This window comes from Mangifera indica, unplaced genomic scaffold (assembly GCF_011075055.1).
Source record: "Mangifera indica cultivar Alphonso unplaced genomic scaffold, CATAS_Mindica_2.1 Un_0001, whole genome shotgun sequence".
In the NCBI taxonomy this organism is placed as follows: Eukaryota; Viridiplantae; Streptophyta; class Magnoliopsida; order Sapindales; family Anacardiaceae; genus Mangifera; species Mangifera indica.
The window spans coordinates 1,680,180-1,701,791 of record NW_025401093.1 but is presented as its reverse complement, the minus strand read 5'-3'; the positions used below and the strand labels follow the sequence as shown (position 1 = coordinate 1,701,791).

General features: G+C 29.9%; 2 protein-coding genes across 8 annotated transcripts in view; one reads left to right on the top strand and one right to left on the bottom strand.

Annotated features, from left to right (window-relative positions):
- Window positions 1–10,262, bottom strand: part of LOC123205056 (probable disease resistance protein At4g27220) — a 76,101-nt gene extending 65,839 nt beyond the window's left edge. Inside the window, exons 1-8 of one of the 7 annotated variants that reach the window (XM_044621860.1) lie at window positions 9,179–10,261; window positions 6,888–8,809; window positions 6,364–6,771; window positions 4,069–4,476; window positions 2,524–3,342; window positions 1,399–2,216; window positions 875–987; window positions 48–136 (exon numbers count right to left, since the gene is read on the bottom strand). In XM_044621860.1, the coding sequence (XP_044477795.1) occupies window position 987; window positions 1,399–2,216; window positions 2,524–3,342; window positions 4,069–4,476; window positions 6,364–6,771; window positions 6,888–8,809; window positions 9,179–10,112 (5,310 nt within the window). In that variant the 5' untranslated portion in view covers window positions 10,113–10,261 and the 3' untranslated portion in view covers window positions 48–136; window positions 875–986. Of the gene's footprint in view, window positions 1–47; window positions 988–1,174; window positions 2,217–2,523; window positions 3,343–4,068; window positions 4,477–6,363; window positions 6,772–6,887; window positions 8,810–9,178 lie in introns of those variants that run through there. The other 6 variants (XM_044621859.1, XM_044621861.1, XM_044621858.1 and 3 more) reach the window with 6 other exon arrangements.
- Window positions 10,263–19,875: 9,613 nt separating this feature from the next.
- Window positions 19,876–21,612, top strand: LOC123205100 (mitochondrial inner membrane protease subunit 2-like). Its single transcript, XM_044621914.1, has 5 exons — window positions 19,876–19,905; window positions 19,947–20,006; window positions 20,128–20,213; window positions 20,560–20,725; window positions 21,220–21,612. Exons 1-5 carry the CDS (start codon window positions 19,876–19,878, stop codon window positions 21,325–21,327), a joined length of 450 nt encoding a protein of 149 aa, XP_044477849.1. The 3' UTR covers window positions 21,328–21,612.

The following is a 21,612-nucleotide window of genomic DNA, read 5'->3' as shown; positions in this document are numbered from 1 at the left end:
AATTGATTTAGAACTTGGCTCTGTTATTTGACCTTGGGCAGAAATACCTTTGCAAGTTCCAATAAATCAACGCAAGGAAACTTGCAGTATTTTTGCAGGCGAGAGCTTTGCGACAGAAAGGATGATTCCAGAATTTCTTCATAAATAAAACAAAAGCAAGAAATAAGTTCGATACCAGATATATGTTACCAATTTTTGCAGAAGAACAATAAAAAGACTTGAGAGGACCCAAGATTCAACAAGGTGATCTCAGGCTTTTTTGTACCCACTACCACACCCTTTTAAATCTGAGCTTGCAATAGGGAAAGGTTTATGAAACAAGCTGAAGTTTACACTTCGATGGATCTAATGATATAATTTGAAACTCTGCTTGGCAGTACATGTAATAAAACCAGAAAGGCCAACCGTCAATTTGTCAAATTCAGAAAACTGTTTCAAACTGACGAATAGCTTATAAAATTTAAATTCTATGTTTTTATATATATCTCTTGCGTGTGAAAAAGAATTAATTATTTATAAGCTATAAAGAACATTATGAAATCTGGAAACCACATGCTCAACAACTTTTGCAACAATGAAAACACATTATAAAAACTTTTGTGAGTCTGTTGTTAACATCTAGTCCACTGCTTATGTCCTTTCGAGAGTCATATGTCCTGTTAACATCTAGTCTGTTGTTAACAACTATTGACAAAAACAATATCACCAAACAGAATCATCATACCATTCAGGACTCAAATTTCATAATTTAGACATTCATTCATGTAGACACATAATTCATATTACATTATAAATGCGAAGAACCACAATAGGCAAACTGAAAAAGCAGAAGCAGAACAATAAAGATGGAAACAAAAGGCCTCCCGTGTCTGACCTCAACACCGGAAACTTGAGCAGCAATAATGCCTCACAAACCACAAACAAAAGAGTCTTATTCAAGAGATTTCATTGGAGTTAGCTCTGTATCCTTTCAGAACTCTGAATATTCTGTAAAAATATAGCACAACACAATGAAAGTGAACAAACGAAGTGCAGGGAAATGTCATTTTAAATTTTAAAATGATGATCTATAGTAAAGAGAAAAAAATGTGAAGATAAAAAAAAACAAAAACACGTTTCCGCAATATATATATATATATATATATATTTATGTATGTATGTATGCATATGTATGTATGTATGTATGCATCGAATAACCTTCAAGCTACTATTAAATTCAATAATTTTTTTTGTATCTTTTGTCTACAGACTTATTGACTACTTCCAAGATAATGTTAATATAAAAGAAAGTTAATTATAAGGTCATGAGGACGCAAGAACTTATCCTCAAGAAACAATGACTAGAAGTAAGGGGAATGAGATAATACAAAGATAAGTAACTGTTAAATGAATATGTACCACTTTTTTCTGTGTAGAAATTGAATAGTAGTATTAAGGTCACCCTCCCAGCATCCTAATTCATCATACAAACCCTGTTTTACTTCTCGTAAACTTGGTACACTTAAGACTCCTTCAAAGAAAGTCTTCATATTGTGGCATTCCCTAACTATCAATTCTTCCAAAGCTGGAAATTTGAAGACGTAATTGCCAGCACAGAAGCTTGCGAGATTTTTTAAATTACAAAGTGACAACAGCTTTAATTTGTCAAAAACAATTTCCTCGGCTTTTGTACCCCCCTCACTTGATACTACTTCTGTCATCATTTTACATTGTGACAATTTCAGTTTTTCGAGTCGCACCAAACTTTTGGCTGTTGAAGATGATACTAAATTTATCAATCCATCACAGTACCATACTTCTAGAGTTATGAGATTTTCAAAAGTTGCTGAAGACGGCACTATACTAATCAAATTGTGGCAAAAATTTACATCTAACATTTCAAGATTTTGAAGAATTGTGTCCAGATGAGATTTTTCTTTCCACATGTACTCCAAATTGAAAAGCCCGCATAACTTTAGTTCCTTTATTTGTGTGAGCATGCTTACATCTTTCTCATCTTTTTCACAGGAGAATATCTCCTTATATGAACTTGATTGTAGTACAAGTTTTTTGAGATTGTTAAATCTCTGAAGAATTCCAATTGGAATGTTAGATGATTCATCCTTAATGATCTTAAGAATTTTTACTTTGGAAAATTGATGTTCTGAAAGCTGTTCTTCCCATATAAGTGTGACGTCTTTTCCACTTAGTATCAATTTCTCTGACTTGGAGTTAACCTGATGATTGATCAAATAAATTATAAAAAAGTTAATGTTTTTTTCAATATTTATAGAAAAAGTAAGGAGAAAAAAAAATTCTAAATATAGACAACTAATATGTTATCGTAATATCAGTTGTACTATTTAGCTTTAATTTGTATCTTGAGCATAAAAGAGAATCCACTTTTAGTGCATGTAAAATTAAAATTTTGTAACTTAATACTTTTTCTATAAAAAAAATTTCAATTAATTTGTATGCCAAGAATTCAAGTTTGAAGGTGAATAAGAAAATTCAAAGAAAAGCAATTTTAAACTAAATACATACCTCTTTTTTGTACAGTTGTTGTATGGTGGCATTTAGGTTACCGTTCCAACTCCATTTGTCTTTATCCCTCCAATGTTCTTGAACTTTCTGTAAACTTGGTGTGTATAAGTTTCCTGCAAAGAAAGTCTTCATCCCAGGACAACCATCTACAGTCAGTTCTTCCAAACATGGGAATTTCAATGCATAACTCCCAGAGCAGAAGCATGTGAGACTTTTTAACTCTCCAAGTGACAACAACTTCAGTTTGCCAAAAACAATTTCATCTTCTGCTGCTACATCTTCTGTCTTATTTGATACTATTTCTGTCATCATTCTGCAACTTTCAATTTTCATTTCTCTCAACTGCACCAATATTTTTGCCATTGAAGGTGTGAGTAAGTTCATCAATCCATAACACGAATCTACATTCAAAACTGTTAGATTCTCAAAAGATGCTGAGGATGGCAGAACATTTATCATTCTATCGCAATTATCTACTTTTAGAACCTCAAGATTTTGAAGAAGAGAGTCTAGTTTGGAGCCTTTTCCCCAAAGGTACTTTGCATCAGAAAGATTACTCAACTCCAAACTTTTTATGTGCATCAAGATTTTTGTATGTTTCTCATCCTCTCCACATGTAAATATCTCTTCATATGAACAGTCACTCAGCATGAGGTTTTCCAGCTTAACCGATCTCTGAAGGATGCCAACTGAAATATTGGTAGATTTATCCTGTTTGATCTCAATTGTACATCTACCAAAGTTTTCTGGAAACTGATGCGACAATGTTATCATGTCATCCACTCTGCTTAGGGTTAATTTCTTCAAATTGAGGTTAATCTGCAAACAAATTAGACAAAATAAAGCTAAAGTTGAAGTTCTCAAACAATTTGACACAAAAATATTGTATTTTATTTAAGCAGAAATAGAATAAGAAAATATTTTGAAACAACATTGGCAAAAGGTTAACAAATAAATATTTTTCGTTCGTGCCCTGGTCAGTAGTAGTTGGTGCCCAACAGGTGTTTGACAAAAGGCCACTGTTCGTGATTTTTCTAATTCATATTCTTTTTTATTTTGATTTTTCTAATGATTTTACTGATATATCATTCAATTCAAGAACACATCCTTCTCGTGATTTTGGGAGATTGTGTGTTATTTGTATGGATTACTTCATTTTGGTTGGTTTCATAATTTGATTTTGAAAGATTGGTTTTTGATGCCATCTGCTTCATTTGCTTGATGCTTTAGGAAATTAATCAATAAAAAATTCAATAAAGAGGACCGTTATTGTTCAAGCCTTAAAACAAAAAATAGTAAGTTAAATTAGCAATTTGATCAGAGGACAAACGCCATTACACATAATGTATTTTAAGGGGTGAAAAAATAAATTTTCAAACCTTTGGGTGAAGGAAATTATGAAAATTTTAAATTAAGGGAAAAATGAAATAAAATTTTGTGTATTAAAAATTTTTATTTAAGTGACAGTTAAGTAAAGACACATATTGATACCAAAATGCAGTCTCAACAAATTCTATAACAAAACAAAACAAAAAAAACTCGTACCTTATGTTCTGAAGTAAATATGTCTAGTATGTTACAATCATGCACCTCCAACTCCTTTAACACAGGCCAATTTGAGTTGTGTTTACCATGGTAAAAAGTTGTAAGCTCTGGCAATTCTTTGAGTTTCAGAAAGGCTACCCTTGGAAAAGTAAATGTAGTAGTACCCTCTGTTTCTTCTTTGGCAATAATCTCCTTTAATTCCTTGCAACAACTAATCTCAAGGTGTTGAAGTTGCTCAAAGCTTTTGATTATAGATGATGGAAATACAAATTTTAGTTTTTGACACCTATCCACAATCAATCTTTTCAAATTCTGATAACAATAAGAGGTTGGTGGAAGTTTGTTGTCCCAAATCTTCTCATAATTAAATGCTTCAAGCTTTAAGGCTTCCAAACTAGGGAAAACAACCTGCCCAAAATTTAACACTATTTCAATGTTTTCTCAGATTAAGTAGAGAGACAAAAGTTGTATCTCATTCATTTATATATTATGACATTCCAATAATGTTACAAAAATCTCTCTTGTGACCATGCTTATAAACTTTTTTTTGGCATTTTTCTCCCTATCTAACATATGCAAAATTTATCATACCTGCTCATGTACTAAAATTCTAATTTCAAACAATTTTTTCTTTTAATAATTTGAATATTAAAAAGAAGAGTTTAATTTTTTGTCTAATTGATTTATGTGTTAGTTGACACATAAATTAGTTAAACAGATCTATGTGATATATAGATCTATACATTACACAGATTCATATCAATGAATCATTGATTGACTTTCAATCAATCAATAATTTGTCGTCATCCAGGAGATGAAAGGGAGGAGGTTAGTCGACTCTGGTCGCCAGAGTAGTAGCAAGAGAGAAAATACAAATCTTATAAGGAAAATAATCAATTTTCAAACTTTAGATGAAAGAAATTATTCGTTTTTAAACTTAAGAGAGAAAATGTGATGAATTTATTATAGTTTTTTTAAATGTTTTTATTAAATAATAATTTTAACAATAAAATTTAACAATGAATTGAGTATTTAAGTTTTCAAAAATTTGTTAATATGAGTGTGGTATTAAGTCCTTTGGCATTAAAAAAATAAAAGGCCAAAAGACTTATACCCGCCTAAGATTTGGTGTACTCCCAAACTTCCATTAATAGAATTTCAAAATTCTAAATACCTATTTATATTAAAATTCTCCTATAGTATTTAAGTAAAAGTGCCATTTAAATCAAAATATTAAAAAAAACTCTCTCAACTTGGTAGCACGGGAATCCATCCACCGGCCACTTCTGTCAGCTTCTGGACGCCGGCCACCAGCGACTCCGGTTCTGTGCATCTCTTTGCCGTCCTTGACCACCCTTTTCAAGCTTTTTATCTCAAAGTTTCCACTGTCTTTTGAAACCCGATTTCGCCTCAAGCCGCTGCCACCTCATCATCCGCCACTGCCGGCGCTCCAGCCCTCATCCATCATCACCGCCCACCACCGTTAATCACCCACCACTGGTCTATTCATCCCGTCGCGTCACCATCTTCCCTCTGTGCAAGTGGATTTCCTTTTCTTAATTGTGGTCACTAATTTGGTTTAATTTTGAGGCTTTAATAGTGTTAATTTTGGTGTTGTGAATTAATTATTGAAGTTGGGAATTTGGATTGCGGAGTTTGTTGTGATTTGGAAGTTGCCCTGTTGATCTTTTTGGGTCTGTAGTAGTTGGTGCCCAGCAGGTGTTTGACAAAAGGCCACTGTTCGTGACCCTACTTAGTTTTTGTTCTCTCAATTTTGTAATTCACATTCTTGCTGATTTTGATTTTTTTAATGATTTTACTGACATATCATTCAATGGAAGAACACATCCTTCTCATGATTTTGGGAGATTGTGTGTTGTTTGTATGGATTACTTCATTTTGGTTGGTTTCATAATTTGTTCTGTTAAGTTGTTGAAAGATTGGTTTTTGGTGCCATCTGCTTCGTTTGCTCAATGCTTTAGGAAATTAATCAATAAAAAATTCAATAAAGAGAACCGTCAATGTTCAAACATGAAAACAAAAAATAATAAGTTAAATTAGCAATTTGAGCAGAGGACAAACCCCATTACACATAATGCATTTTAAGGGGGAAAAAGGTAATTTTTTAAATTTTTGAGTGAAGAAAATTATTAAAATTTTAAATTAAGGAAAAACTAAGATAAAATTTTTATTTTTTAAAAAATTTTATTTAAATGACAATTAGATAAAGACGCACATGGATATCAAGATGTTGTCTCAACAAACTCTATAACAAAAAAGAAAAAAGACTCGTACCTTATATTTTGAAGTAAATATGTCTAGTTTGCTACAATCACGCATCTTCAACTCCCTTAACATTGGCCAATTTGAGTTGTATTTTCCATGGTATAAAGTTGTAAGCTCTGGCAATTCTTCGAGTTTCAAAAAGGCTAACCTTGGAAAGATAAATGTAGTAGTACCGTCTATTTCTTCTTTGGCAACAATCTCCTTCAATTCCTTACAACGGCGTATCTCAAGGTATTGAAGCTGCTTAAAGCTTTCGATTATCGATGGTGGAAACACAAATTTTTGTTTTCGACAACCATCTACAATCAATCTTTTCAAATTCTGGTAGCAACAAGAGGTTATTGGAAGTTTGTTGTCCCAAATCTTCTCAGAATTAATTGCTCCAAGGTTTAATTCTTCCAAACAAGGGAAAACAGCCTGCCCAAAATTTAATGTCATTACAAAAAAATAGCATAAAACCTGAAACGAAGTCCATTTAGAGATATTCAAATCTAGAAATATAGTAATTAGGATAAGACTATCATAAATCAAACCTTTTTGTTAAAGAATGGTATGACAGTATCAATTTCCTCATCCTCCGAATTGATATCACTGGACTCCAAATTAATTGTCAATTCTTTCTGTGTCTTTTGCGATGTTAAAATTGTATTTGCATTTGAGTAGAAGCTTGCAATCCTTGGAAGATTAATCAAAGTCAAGAAGCGTAATTGACAAAATTCAATCTTATCAATTACCTCATTCTTGTTTGCTCTATTTTCACTTTCAACAGCAAAAATTTCAATCAAATTCTTGCAATCTTCCACCTTAATTAATTGAAGTTGTGGAAGGCTTGTGCTAGCATCGGAGAATGAGAAGATATTTTCCAACTTATCACAGCCGTTCACTTCTATATATTTCAAGTAGTAGAAAGACTTTGTTGAGGGTAGACCATAATATATCTTTTTCAAGTTAATCAAGTTGAAAATAATCAAAGCCTCCAGGAGTGGAAAGATATCATGAGGTATGCACTTTGTTGAGTCAACAATGCACAAGATGTTAGGATTATTATGGACATAGAGATATTTTAAATGAGAAAAACCCTTCTCATCTAATTCGAAGAGATCATTCTTAATACCCTGCAATTTCTCTAAACATAAGAATTCAACATTCGATAAGCACTGCAATTCCTTTTGCCAGATGATAGAATTAAGATTCAGTTTCAACGTTCTTAAAGCGACAAACTTATTTATCCAATAGCTTTTAATAGACATGTGCTTCCCATGATCACCACCTATAAAGGACCTACCAAAATTAGTAGCCCTATTTCCAATTGTTATATAGTACCTTTCCAACTTTTTGGAGAAGAAGTCTTTTGGCAAAATTTGATCATCTGAAATATCCATTTCTAAAGTTGTCAATTTAGACAAATGTTTCAACTCCTCAAGTATTTCAACCTTCCACAAAATAGAGCATCCACTCATATACAATTCTTCCAATCGGCATAAGCTTGATATAACATTTGGTACTATAACTTTTAATTTCCAACAACCATTTAAATCTAATAACCTCAATTGAGTCAATTTACTTATTTCCTCAACCAACTGTTTAATCATACAATATCGCAAGCTAAGAATCTTTAGTTTTCTCAACTCTCCAATTATTGTTATATCTGAAAATGTCCCATAATCCAAACATAATGTTTGAAGATTTATGAGAAAAGCAAGAGATGTTGGCAAGGACAATACCTTCAGGTCGCGGAAACTTAGAACATTGAGGTTTCCCATCCCCACAAAAAAATCTTCAGGGATTTCAAAAAAACCCTTCATCTTCGTACTGAAAAATTCAAGTTTTGGATAATCCAAACCTTTAGACCAAATCTCACTAATCATATTACAATCAACTAGTGAGATTTTAGTGCATTTTTTCAATTGCTCTTTATCTGACCATTCCATCACCATGTCATTTCGCTCTGTAAATACATGATAATCTTTATATGCAATTGTTATGACAACTGAACGAATAACATCATGCATGGCAAACCGTTCACTGGTTGAACCATCAAGCAACAAACACGAATCCTTGAGTTCACAGACAAGACTTTCCAACTTATTTCGTGCTTCTTCCATTGTAAAGTTAGCTCCTTCCAATATATTTAAACCCATAATGAATTTGAATAAGTCTGAAATGGTAGTGTTATTTACCATTAGGCCACAAATTAGCAAAGTTTTCTTGAGCTCGTCACGTTTTAGATAATTGTAACTCAATGCTATCTTTGTGTATTCTTTTTCTGGCAAGCCTGCAAACTTTGTTGGAGAAGGCTTTCTTAGTTCTCGTAGGGCATCTTTCCATTGAAATTGGTGTCTCATGTTTCTTAATGCTCTTGCTATGGTTGTAATGACAATTGGCAAACCATGGCATTCGTTGCATACGTCATTCGGCAGAGAATTCAACTTATTTGTTTGATCAACAACATCACCTGCAAGAGGACCATGGATTGTAGATCAAAAGGCAGAGATATGTATTCTATGCGCTTCAAATATAATAAAATTGATCCCATTTGAATATTGGAATTTTTTAGATAATAAATTCTTTGTTATAGATCATGCAGTTAAAGTATTAATAGCATTTCTGTTAATGAAATACTAAAAAAGAGATGTTTAATTGATTCACTAGTACACTAAATTTGTATTCAATTCCAAAAAAAATTTTTTTAAAACTGATATATAACAAGAGAAATTGAAATTTGAAATTTAATTAGCACAATTATTACAATTATTTTTTAATTTCTCAGAGAAAATTTACTTTTTATTATTTCACGTAATATATAACAGTAAATAGAAATTACCTGCCATCTTCTTAAATAAGCTCCAAGCTTCGTCTTTCTCTAAGAAACCCATCAAGAAATTATTCTTAGAATCCATGCTCGATAATACATTAAGACCTCTTGCTGTCAGCAATAATTTACATCCCCCAGTGTCTTTTCCAGAAGGAATACCGAGAGCCTGCAAATCTAATTGTTCCCATATATTATCTAAAATTACAAGCACTTTCTTATCATTCTTCAGTCTGGCATACAACTTGCTCGCTCGTTCAGCCTCTGTATCAAATTTCACACCTAACTGATACGCAAGTTCATCTTGAATCTTTTTAGTATCTGGTTTATCAGATACCTCTACGAAAACCACCTCATTCAAGATCTGGTTTTTCTTGGCCTGTTGACCAACTTCTTTGACCAGTGTGGTTTTACCAATTCCACCCATTCCATAAACCCCAATAATTCCAACCTCAGGATCATCTAATGCCTTCAGCACATCATTTAAAATTGAACTTCTTGATTCAAATTCCTCATAATCTTTGTTAGTGAGCCAAATGACTTCATGAGTGGTAGGAAAAGAAACTTCAGCAAATGTTTCTTTTTCCTGCAGAAGTTCAGTTACAGCGTTCATCTTTTTCCATGCGTTCCTGCTATTTTTGTAGCAAGAGATCAGGTTGAAACATCGGCTGTTTGATTTCTCTTCAATCAACTTGTCTGTTTCTTCGATGATGGAATCCACATCGCCCTGCCAGTCCTTAACATTCTGTTTGATCTTTTCCACATTATTTTCAGCAGCAACAACCTTAGCCTTCACCTCATCTCTAGCACTCTTCAGCTTTCCAGCTTTTTTTTCAAGATTGTGAAAGTTGGTTTTGTAGTTGTACAAGTACATAAACTGACGGCCAATCGGAGCACTTAAGCACTTTCCAACTTCTAAAACAGCATTCCCAGCAGTTTCTTCCATTCTCAAGCACAAGGAAAGATTTGGTATCAGACAGATTAGAAGGAAAAAAAAGAAAAGGAGAGAGAACTCAGAGATCAAAAGAAGAGAGGGTCAAAGAGATACAGGACATTTGTAGTATTGATTGGTAATTTTAATTAAATTATTTTAAAGGAGATAAAGATGAAAGACTTAAAATGTTCGGTTAGTCAACAAAGAAAGCAACATGCCAACAACTTCATGCATTATTCAGAGGACATTATAATCTATAATAATTACAGTTATGAAAAGAAATTCAGTTTAGGAGTAAATTTTACTTTTCTTCCTGATAGCAGGAAATAATTTCCAACTAATATATGTAAGGCTTTAACATTCTTTATGGCAGAGAGTGAACTCTTAACAAGTTTGAGATAAGGGTAGGAGTCAAAAATACTATAGATTAAATATTTAATATTGGAATGTATTTTTGCTTCAATTTTTCTTTTCAAAAAGAATAAAGACTTGGTAAATATTAAAAATTTAATCCACTTAACTAAAAAGACAAAACATGAAAAGCAATAAACTATTACCATGAACATTAAAAAGGAAGAAGTTAATTCCACAATTAAAAAAAGGAAGAACGGGCTTGCCCATTTTTTTTAATAATTCATTAAAGTGGTAGTCTATTTTGTTTTATATGATCAATAATTGTTATAAGTAAATTTTGTAAGATTCTCTCATTCTCCATATATAAATAAAATAATATATAAAAAAGTTAAATATTAATTTATGAAAAATGGGTTCTGTCAGACTAGACTTTTTCTTTTAATTAAAATAATAAGTATATTAAATTAATTACAAGAAAAAGTTAGAAATTTTATTGTAAATTTAAGTGAGGCCGTGCTGTAGCGATGAGACGGGGGAGAGTACAGTGGGGTCACTGCCATTATTGCAGAGCAATGGTGACATTTGTCCGTATCTGACGTGTCAGCTTTTGCCTCACACCTGTTGCTTGAGTTTAATCCAATTAGACAAAACATTAAAAGCAATAAATTATTATCATGAAAAAAAAAATAAAAGGACGAAAAAGTTAATTCCACAATTTAAAGTGATAGTCTTGTCTTATATCATCAATAATTGTTGTGAACAAATGCCCTAAGATGTTCTCTTTCTCTGTATTAAATAACAAATTAGTTGTGCATAATTTAATTCCATGTGTTCTTGCATCATTCCAGCTTAAGTGAACTCCTCACAGTTTTAGTAATAATGTTAATAACATTCACGGCCACTTTTTTAAAATATATTTATTTATTTCACTATAATTTTACATTTAAAGTTAAGTAAGATGATTATGATACTCAAATTATATGTTATATTATATATTAAAAATTTAATATTTTGTATCGTATATCATATCGTATTATATGTTATACTTTTTAAAAAATAATAATAAATAAATAAATTTTTTTTATATTTTATATTTTGTTTTATATTTAATTTAATATTATAAATGTTTTTTATAAAATAAATGAGAAACTAAAACTATCTTTCAAATTGTGGCTAACTTGGTTAACAAATAATATGGACTAAGTAATATAATTAAGCTTTGTCATGCAAAAGAAAATAATAAAATAAGAAATAAATAATATGTAATTATATATTAAATATCCAATTACAATAAGAAAATCATTTTTGCTTTGTAAAAGAAAATAGATATGGCCAAGTGAATCAGTTTTAAGCTACATTCAAATTAAGTCGGTTATCGAAAGTGAGATCGATTAGGTTTAGTTCAATTTGAATTTATTTAATTTGAATTTAAATCAAAAGATTATGTTTATTTTTGGAACTAAACTCAACTTGAACAAAAAGGTATTTGGTTTGGTTTGACTCAAGTTCTACTCAAATCGATGGTTTTGTTGCCTATTATTTGGATAACTTAGTTAAGAAAGAATATAAACTAAGAATTAGAACTAAACTTCATCATAAAAAAAAAAAGTAATGCAATAAAAAATAAATAATATGTAATTATATATTAAATATTCAATTACAATAAAAAAAATCATTTTTGCTTTGTAAAAGAAAATAAATATGGCCAAGTGAATCGATTTTAAACTACATCCAAATTAAGTTAGCTATTGATTAGATTCGAATTTGTTTAATTTGAATTCACATTAAATTCGAATCAAAAGATTATATTAGTTTTTGAACCAAACTGACCTCAAACTACATCCAAATTAAGTTAGCTATTTAAGATTTTTTTATTCATTTCCCTCTCTATCTCATTTTTGGACACATCTTCAAAGTATTTCTCTCCACAATAACTTATCTTTATCTCTAATGGAAGAAAATCATTTTCATCCAGCGATAATGACAAATCGTCTTGTCGCTCTAATCTTAACCCACAATACAATAGTTAACTTACTTTAATCTTGATTAATTATTCATAATTAATACTATTAAATTAAAAACTGATGACGTATGCAAAGAAATAATTTAATCTGGAAAGAGAGACTGAAAAGGACGTGCCTCGTTGAACCACCAAACGTCTGTCCTTTGGAGTCGCAACAAGACTTAGGAGTGAAAAACCTCCAGTTCAGTGAAAATAAAATAAAGTAATAAATAAATAAAAATACCAAATAGATGGATGAGTTTGCCTGCAGCTGCAGCCTCAAACTTACTTGATCAAATGGATGCATTTTAGAAACGAATTCATGAGAATTGAAAACGAAAGAAACGTCTTTTTGTTTTTCAAAACGTTTAGCAAATTTTTTTAATTTATATGGATGATTTTTCTACTACATGTTAACTTGAATTTCTCCAATTTAGGAGACATTATAATATCATTAAATCTATAATAATAATAGTAATACAAAGAAATTCACCAAAAAGTATTTTAATAATTCAATTTAGGAGAAAGGTTCTTTTTAACTTTAGAGTTGGACCAGAACAGAGTTATTTCAGACTCGAAAGCTAACTTGGCTCAATTCAGTTTGATTAGAATTTGTTTAGTTTGAATTTGAATCAAGTTTGAATTAAAAGATTTAACTCATTTTAAAATTGAGCTGAATTCAATATAGAAAGATTTTTATTCGGTTTGGTTCACAAGTTAGATAGATACATAGATTCGGTTTGAATTTGATTCGAATTATGTTAAGTAATTATTAGACAACATTGTTTTGTCAATAAATCAAGAATTAGAATTATAAATGTGAGTCATATACATATTTGAGTCATGCATTTAAATAATAAAGTTGAGTTAAAATCGAATTAAATTCAAACCACCCTTACTATTGGTATAATAAACTCGAGTCAAATTATTTTTTATTCAAGACGAGTTTGGGTCAAAAGATATTCAAACTCAATTTAGTTCATACCCATCCCTATTCATGATAGCAGGAAATAATTTCCATAACCCACTTTCTAACTAACATATCCAAGTATTTAAAACTGATTATAGCAGAGAGTAAAACTAAAGAAACTGTAAACGAAAAAAGAATTATGACAAAAATTCTAAAGCTTTTTGAATTTAAAATTAAGGCAATACCTAACATGCTTGAAATAAGCTTAGGGGTGAAAAATCCTATAGCTTAGGTGTTCAAATATTGAACTGTGGTGTTGCTTTATTTTTTCTTTGTAAAAAACGAGAGACCACTTGCGTAACAAAAGTTAATTCAGCAATCAAAAATAAAAAATGGATTTGTCCAAATATTTTAATAATTCATTAAAAGAGTAAGTCTTTCCTCACATGATCGACAATTGTTGAGAGCAAACTCATCTTTATATTTATACAAATTCAAGTATAATTATATATATAAATAATTAGTATTAATTTATGTACTAAAAATAATATAATAATTAAATATTATTTTTATCTTTTATTTAAAAATTACTCAGTTATATAATAACATATTATATTTATATATAAATTAATATTCATACTTAATGTAAATAGTTTATATATATATATATATATATAACAATGTGAATGATCAATCAATATTAATCTGTTTATTAAAGATGATGTGTTATCATACAATTAAATATTACTTTGTTTTTTATTTAAAATCATTTCATCATATAATAATATATCATTATAAATATATAAATTAGTATTCATACTTGGTCACATTCACTTCATTTTAACATTCATATAATGGATTACAACCGACCGAAGACGGTTGGAGAGACAAGGGAGAGAGACCAGAGGAAAGAAAAGGGCGGAAGAAAGGATGGTTGACGGTTGGAGAAAGAGAAATCAACATTAGAGAAAGAGGAACAAACCTTAAGGGGTTTTTGTCACTTTTCAAACCTTGGATTGAGAGAAAATATAAGTTTTTAAATATGAAGAAGAAAATATGATAAAACTATAATTTTTTTATTAAATAACGCTTTTATCCTTAATCTTAACTAAAATTTTTAATAAAAATTTGGTTATAAGTGAGTGTTTAAATTTTTGAAAATTAAAGAATAAAAATTTGAGATTTTATTATACTTTAAGTGGGACTAATGTTTTGGCTCAACAAGTTATTATCATGAAGAAAAAAGTAGAGGACGAAGAAGATAATTCCGCAATTTTTTTTAATAATCCATCAAAGTGACAGTCTTGTCTTTTATGATCAATAATTGTTGTGAGCAGACGTCTTACTATGCTCTCTTTCTCTGCATTAAATTATTGAATTATATAATTATTAATTAACAAATTAGTTGTGCATAATTTAATTCCCTGTGTTCTTGTATCATTTTAGCTACGGTGAACTCCTTACAGCAGCTTTAGTTATTTATATATATATATATATATATATATATATATATATTATGATTTTACATTCAAAATTGAATAAGACAATTATGATAGTCTAATTGTATATTATATTATATATTAAAAATTTAATTTTTTATATCATATAATATATTTTTTTAAAAAGAGTAATGTTATGTGTATTTATTTTTAATATATAATTCATGTACATATTGATGTGTCATCATGTAATTAAGTGATTTTAAAATATGTGTCATTATATGATAAAAAAATATCTAATCACATGATAACACCTCATCTGTGTACACAAATTGTGTACCAAAAATAGGTGTACATAGTTTTATTGTTAAAAAAATAATAATAAATAAATTAAAATTTTTTAGTTATATTTTTATTTTGTTTTCCATTCAATTTAATATCACAAATATTTTTAAAAAATAAATGAAAAACTAAAACCATCATTCAAATTGTTGCTAACTTAGTTAAGAAATAATATGGGCTAAGAATTATAACTGAGCTTTGTCATGCAAAAAAAATAATGCAATAAGAAATAAAAAATATGTAATTTTATATTAAATATCTAATTACAATAAAAAAAAATCATTTTTGCTTTGTAAAAGAAAATAGATGTGGTTAGGTGGATGGGTTTTGAGCTACGTTTAATTTAAGTCGGTTATCATAAGTGAGCTCAATTTAGTTCAATTCGAATTTTTTTAATTTGAATTCGATTAAAAAAATTATATTCAAATTTGGAATCAAACTAAACTCGAACTAGGAGATGTTTGGTTTGGTTGGGCTCGAACTCAGCTCAAATTGATAGTTTTGTTGCCTATTATTTGGACAACTTAGTTAAGAAAGAATATACACTAAGAATTATAACTAAACTTCATCATGCAATAAAAAATAAATAATATGTAATTATATATTAAATATTTAATTTCAATAATAAAATCATTTTTGCTTTGTAAAAGAAAATAGATACGGGTGGGTAAATATGTTTGAGCTACATCCAAATTAAGTCGACTATCAAAAGCGAGCTCAATTCAGTTTGGTTCAGTTCAAATTTATTTAATTTGAATTTGAATTAAATTCTAATCAAAAGAATATGTTTATTTTTGGAACCAAGCTAACCTCGAGCTAGGAGGTGTTTGGTTCAGTTTAGCTCAAGTTTGACTTGAATCGATAATTTTGTTGTCTATTATTTGGGTAAAATAATATCATTTTATCAATGAATTATGAACTCAAGTTATAAATCCAAACCACAAATTCAAATTATCGATTCAAACCATAAATCCGAACCAGAGCAAGCTATGAATCATCAATTTGAGTTTGAATAATCAATTTAAACAATTAATTTGAGTCGAATCGAATCAAATCTAAACCATCCATTCAAACCATCAATTTGAGTTGAATCAAATTGAATATGAACCATAAGTTCAAATCAAATCGAATCATGTTATATTTGAGTCAAACTCGAATTAAGAGGTGTTCAACCTTAGTCCAATTTGTATTCATCTTCAATTACATACCTAATTTAGTTAAAAATATGTATTAGTCTATTTGGTTAATTTTATCTATATATATTATATCATATCAAATTTTAATATACTCTAAAATATATATTATTTTTTATTTGTGTTGATAGTATTTTATAATAAAATAATAATAAATATGAGGACAACAATGAAAAAATAAAAATTAAAGTGACTTGAAAAATAATTTCATGATAACAACTAGATCATCAAAGAGATGCAGTCTGCAGGACAATAGTTTAAAGGCCAAAAGACATATTTCCACCTAAGGTCAGACGCAAAATTAATTTATAATATATTAATTATTCAAAATTTAAATTTAAATTTATAAATAATTAATTTTAAAAATAAAATTATTATTTAACTAATAATATTAAATTATTCATAATTAATACTATTAAATTAAAAATCGGACGCGCCTCATTGAACCACCAAACGTCTTTCCTTGGGAGTCGCAATGAGACTTAGGAGTGAAAAACCTCCAATTTAGTTAAAATAAAATTAATTAATAAATAAATAAAATTACCAAAAAAATGGATGAATTTGCGTGCAGCCTCAAACTTACTTGATTAAATGGAGACATTTTAGAAGCGAATTCATGAGAATTGAAAATGAAAGAAACAGCTTTTTGTTTCTCGAAACTTTTTGTGAATTTTTTTAAATTTATGTGAATGATTTTTCTACCACATGTTAACTTGAATTTCGCCAATTTAGAAGACATTATAATATCACTAAATCTACAATAATAACAATAATGCAAAGAAATTCACCAAAAAGTATTTCAACAATTCAATTTAAGAGAAAGGTTTTTTTTTTTTAACTTTAGAGTTGGACATGAATAGAGCTTATTTAGACTTAAAAACTAACTTGGTTTGATTTAACTTGGTTAGAATTTGTTTAATTCAAATTTGAATCAAGTTTAAATTAAAAAGTTCAACCATTTTAAAACTGAGTTGAATTCGAGATAGAGAGAATTTGATTTCGTTTGATTGGCAAACTAGGTATATGAGTAAATTTAGTTTGAATTTGACTCATGGTTTGATTTGAATTATGTTAAGTAATTATTAGACAACATTGTTTTGTCAACGAGTCAAGAATTAGAACCATGAATATGAGTCACACATATATTTGAGTTATGGATTTAAATATTAAATTTGAGTTAAAATCGTATTGAACTTAAACCATCCTTAATGTTGGCTCAATAAACTCAAGTCAAATTATTTTTTATTCAAGTCAAGCTAGAGTCAAAGGATGTTTAGACTTGGTTTAGTTCGCATCCACCCCTATTCATGATAACAGGAAATAATTTCCACAACCCACATTCTAACTAATATATCCAAGTCTTTAAAATTCATTAGAGCGGAGAGTGAAACTAAAGAAGTTGTATACAAAAAAGAATTAAGGCAAAAATTCTGAACATAAAACTTTTTAAATTTATGATTGGCAATACCTAACATGCTTAAAATAAGCTCAGGAGGGATATTGATTTTTTTACTATTTTTTTAACGGTGTATACATATATGTTACTTATCTCAAACTCTAAATAAAAGTATTACAACAGCAATATATTTTTCCAAAATATCCCTATTGATAAAACTAATATAGAAAGAAAAAAAGTAATCTCTCTCTTTTTCCTTAACTTTCTTGCAAGGGAAAGAATCTTTGCAATATGAAAACAATTTTTCAATTAAAAAAATACTTGTGAGTGAACAATAAAACCCATGAGAGAAAGTCATTATAAAAGATTTAACTTAGACACAACGGAGAGAGAGAGGAAAATTGTCAAATTTCTTTACGGAATTCACATGTAAAATATAATATTATTGTGATCATGTTGTTAGATTGTTTAATGTTGTTATATTGTTTAATGTTATTATAATGTTATTTAATATTGTATTGATAGTTAAAAAATATAAAAATTCAATTTTTTTTTTTAAAAAACTAGACAAATAACAGGTTGGCGGAAGCCAGGGGTTTGGTGTTAACCCTAAGGGTTGGCATTGTTACCAACTTGTTCTTCATTTGGTTTTTATTCAGAACTGAATTTTTTATATTTTTTAACCATCAATACAACAACATTAAATCACAATATTAAACAATATAGACAATATGAAGTCATAACAAAATTATAGTTTACATAAACTCATAAACATGAATCTACTTTACATTAATTGATTTTCAATTGTTAAAAAAAAAACACAAAACGTAAGGGCTTGAATCAAGACTGACTTGAATTTGGATGACTTTATTGTGAAATTTTTGCAAAAAATATGAATTCTCTAAGGAAATTTGACAATTTTCATCTTTTCCTCCTTTGTGTTTATATGAATCTGTTACAATGACTAGCGATTCCTTTCTCTAAATTTCTTTCACGAGTTTTTTTGTTCAATCACATATGTTTGCTTCAATTATTTTTTAGAGTTGCAGAGATTCTGTCCTTTGTTGGAAGAACGATGAAAAAGAGAGAGAATCTCTCTATATGGATAATATCAACGGGGTATTTTAGAAAAAATGGATTACTGTTATGGTATTTTTGTTAAATAAATAAATTATGTGATATATATATATAATTAGTTTAAAAATAGACTAAAATATTCAACATTCCATGAAAAATACTGTAGATCAGATGTTCAAATATTGAACTGTGGTGTTGCTTTATTTTTTCTTTGTTAAAAACGAAAACAACTTGCGTAACAAAAGTTTTATCCACTTAGCTAAAAGGACAAAACATTGAAAGCACTAAACTATTATCATAAACATTATGCTAAAAAAGAGAAAAAGTTAATTCAGCAATCAAAAATAAAAAGGCCAAATGACTATTTCCCACCAAGGTTTGATGTTTTCTTAAATGTCCCCCCTTTAACTATAGAAACACTAAACACCCATCCATGACCGGTTAGATTTAACAGAACCCTAACGCCTAAAAATTTTATCTCTTTTTGCCCCCATAAACTTTAAAAACTAAAATTTTTCCTCAACCTAAGTTTTAAAAAATCGCAGTTTCACCCTAGGGTTTGGTTTTGAAATCTTCGGCGAGCTCTCCGGCTCTGTTGCCAACGACCTCTCCCTCCCGAAGCAATCTCTTCTTTCGGCGATCTCTTTTCTCCCATTTGGAGGTTCGATCGGCATCGGAGACGCCTTGAGAGACAATCATATGCAAACCACCACATATGATTTGCATGGTGAGTACAAATAATGTATAGTGATTAAATCATCTTAAATCTATCTTTTTTAAATATGGTTCTATCTCAAATCAATCCTAAACCTGTTCTAACACAAACCGAAGGCCCGGACCGAACAGTACGGAGCTCTGCCTAGGCATTGCTATTCTCTTTACCGCAAGATAAACCCTAAACCCTTCTTCTCAATATCCCCCGTTCTATTTCCAATTTTATGAGTTTAAATTAACGTATAACTTCATATCTATCTGCCTGTCAACAAAATTGTCTCTGGGCTTTGTTATATTTCTTCTGACATTGATAGTTTCCGCTGCAGAAGGTTTCATTTTTCATTTGAAATGCATCAATTTGTGAGAAATTTCATCTGGGTATGGCATCTCACAGCTTTTTATGAAGCTTTGCTAAGAAGGTCTTCACGTTCGGACTCATAGGCCTTACTTTTTCAGATCGTTATGCTAGCATTCTTCCGGTACGCGGCGCATCTATGGCACCCACCTTTAATCCTAGAGCTGATTCTTTTGTGGGATCATTATCTGAATTTTTTTTTTTCGAAAAGATTTTTTCTGGTAATTTTCATTCTCTGATTGTAGTTTTTTCGTGCAGATGACTATGTTCTAGTTGAGAAATTTTGTCTGGGAAATTACAAGTTTTCACATGGAGATGTGATTGTTTTTCGGTTAGTCGTTTTGTTTTGATATGATGCTTAGAAATATTTATACTTTATTAGTGAATTATGCGAATTCAGTGAACTATTGCACATGTTTTAAGCGAAGAAAATGTAAAATGATTTTTTCTTTTTACTTGAAATGGATTTGAATTGAATGACTCTTTTAATATGATATGCTCTATACATTCTTGGTGTTCTGTTGAACATCACTCTTCGCTTTTGGTTCTTGTTATAGAATTTTGTTATGCGGTGGTGTTGAAATGTTCAGTGAGATTCATTTCAAAGCTGGTGAAGCATACACTGATGCAAAATTTTGATGCTGGAACCTGACATTAGTAGTTGCAAATTTTTGCAGATCACCTCGCAATCACAAACAGAAACATGTGAAGCGAATTGTTGGTTCGCCAGGTGACTGGATTGGAACTCACAGTTCTTATGATGTTTTGAAGGTTCCGGATGGACATTGTTGGGTTGAGAGAGACAATCCTTCTTCTAGCATGGAGTCAAGAACTTATGGCCCAGTAAGTTCTTCAAAGCACCATACTTATGAATAACCTCATGATTAGGTTGGATTTGACTCAAATTAGTGTTTAGTTCGATTTGAGTTGGAACTTCAATTCTGTAATTCGGCTTGAGTTGGGCTTGAATCTCCCTCCGGCAACACGATTTATTCTATTGGCAATTATGCATCCAGTTGGAAACACTATTTATCCATCAATGGTATTATTCATTTGACTGGCGACCATCGACAACATTTTCGGCCAATTCTAATTCAAACAGACTATTTAGGATTGGAACTGAATGTGAGGTAGTCCATATTAGGGCTTGGTTTGGTTCGAATCCAACCCTACTTATGATTAGATCTCAAGATTCTTAAGCAGAGTATTTCAATCCAACTTACTTATTTAGATCCTTCTGATTTATCATTTACTGCTATTTTTAAAAGTTTATAGTCGCTAATTGATTCTCTTCAGCAATTTTTTTTTTTTCTGCTTAAGCGAGCTGTTCTTGGCAGATTCCTTTGGGCCTCGTTCAAGGAAGGATCACCCATATTGTATGGCCTCCTCAAAGACTAGGAGCAGAGAAGAGAAATATTTATGCAGACAGACTTTCTTCTTTCTAATCAGGTTATGGTAGTTGATACTTTTAGTAGCGAGAATACATATTTTCCTTCATAATGCTTTACCATTTGATCAAGGCAACAATTTTTTGGAGATCCCTTGCTTAAGAACATAGAGTTTTTGAAAGTTTTAGACTGTTCTTTGATTTTGTTTATTAAGCAAGAATAAGAAAGAAGTAATCTTTTGGGGACAGTATTTGTACATTATTTATATTGTTAATGGTCAAGTTAATCAACTCAATAATGGATTTTGAGTTCAATATAATTGATTTTAATTCCTGGGTGAAA

What these genes read in the sequence shown, in the direction of transcription:
- LOC123205100 (XM_044621914.1), top strand. Translation starts at nt 19,876, where the DNA reads ATGCATCAATTTGTGAGAAATTTCATCTGG. An exon ending in TTGTGAGAAATTTCATCTGG is followed by an intron (nt 19,906 to 19,946) that starts GTATGGCATCTC and finishes TTTGCTAAGAAG; the next exon opens with GTCTTCACGTTCGGACTCAT. An exon ending in GTTATGCTAGCATTCTTCCG is followed by an intron (nt 20,007 to 20,127) that starts GTACGCGGCGCA and finishes CTCTGATTGTAG; the next exon opens with TTTTTTCGTGCAGATGACTA.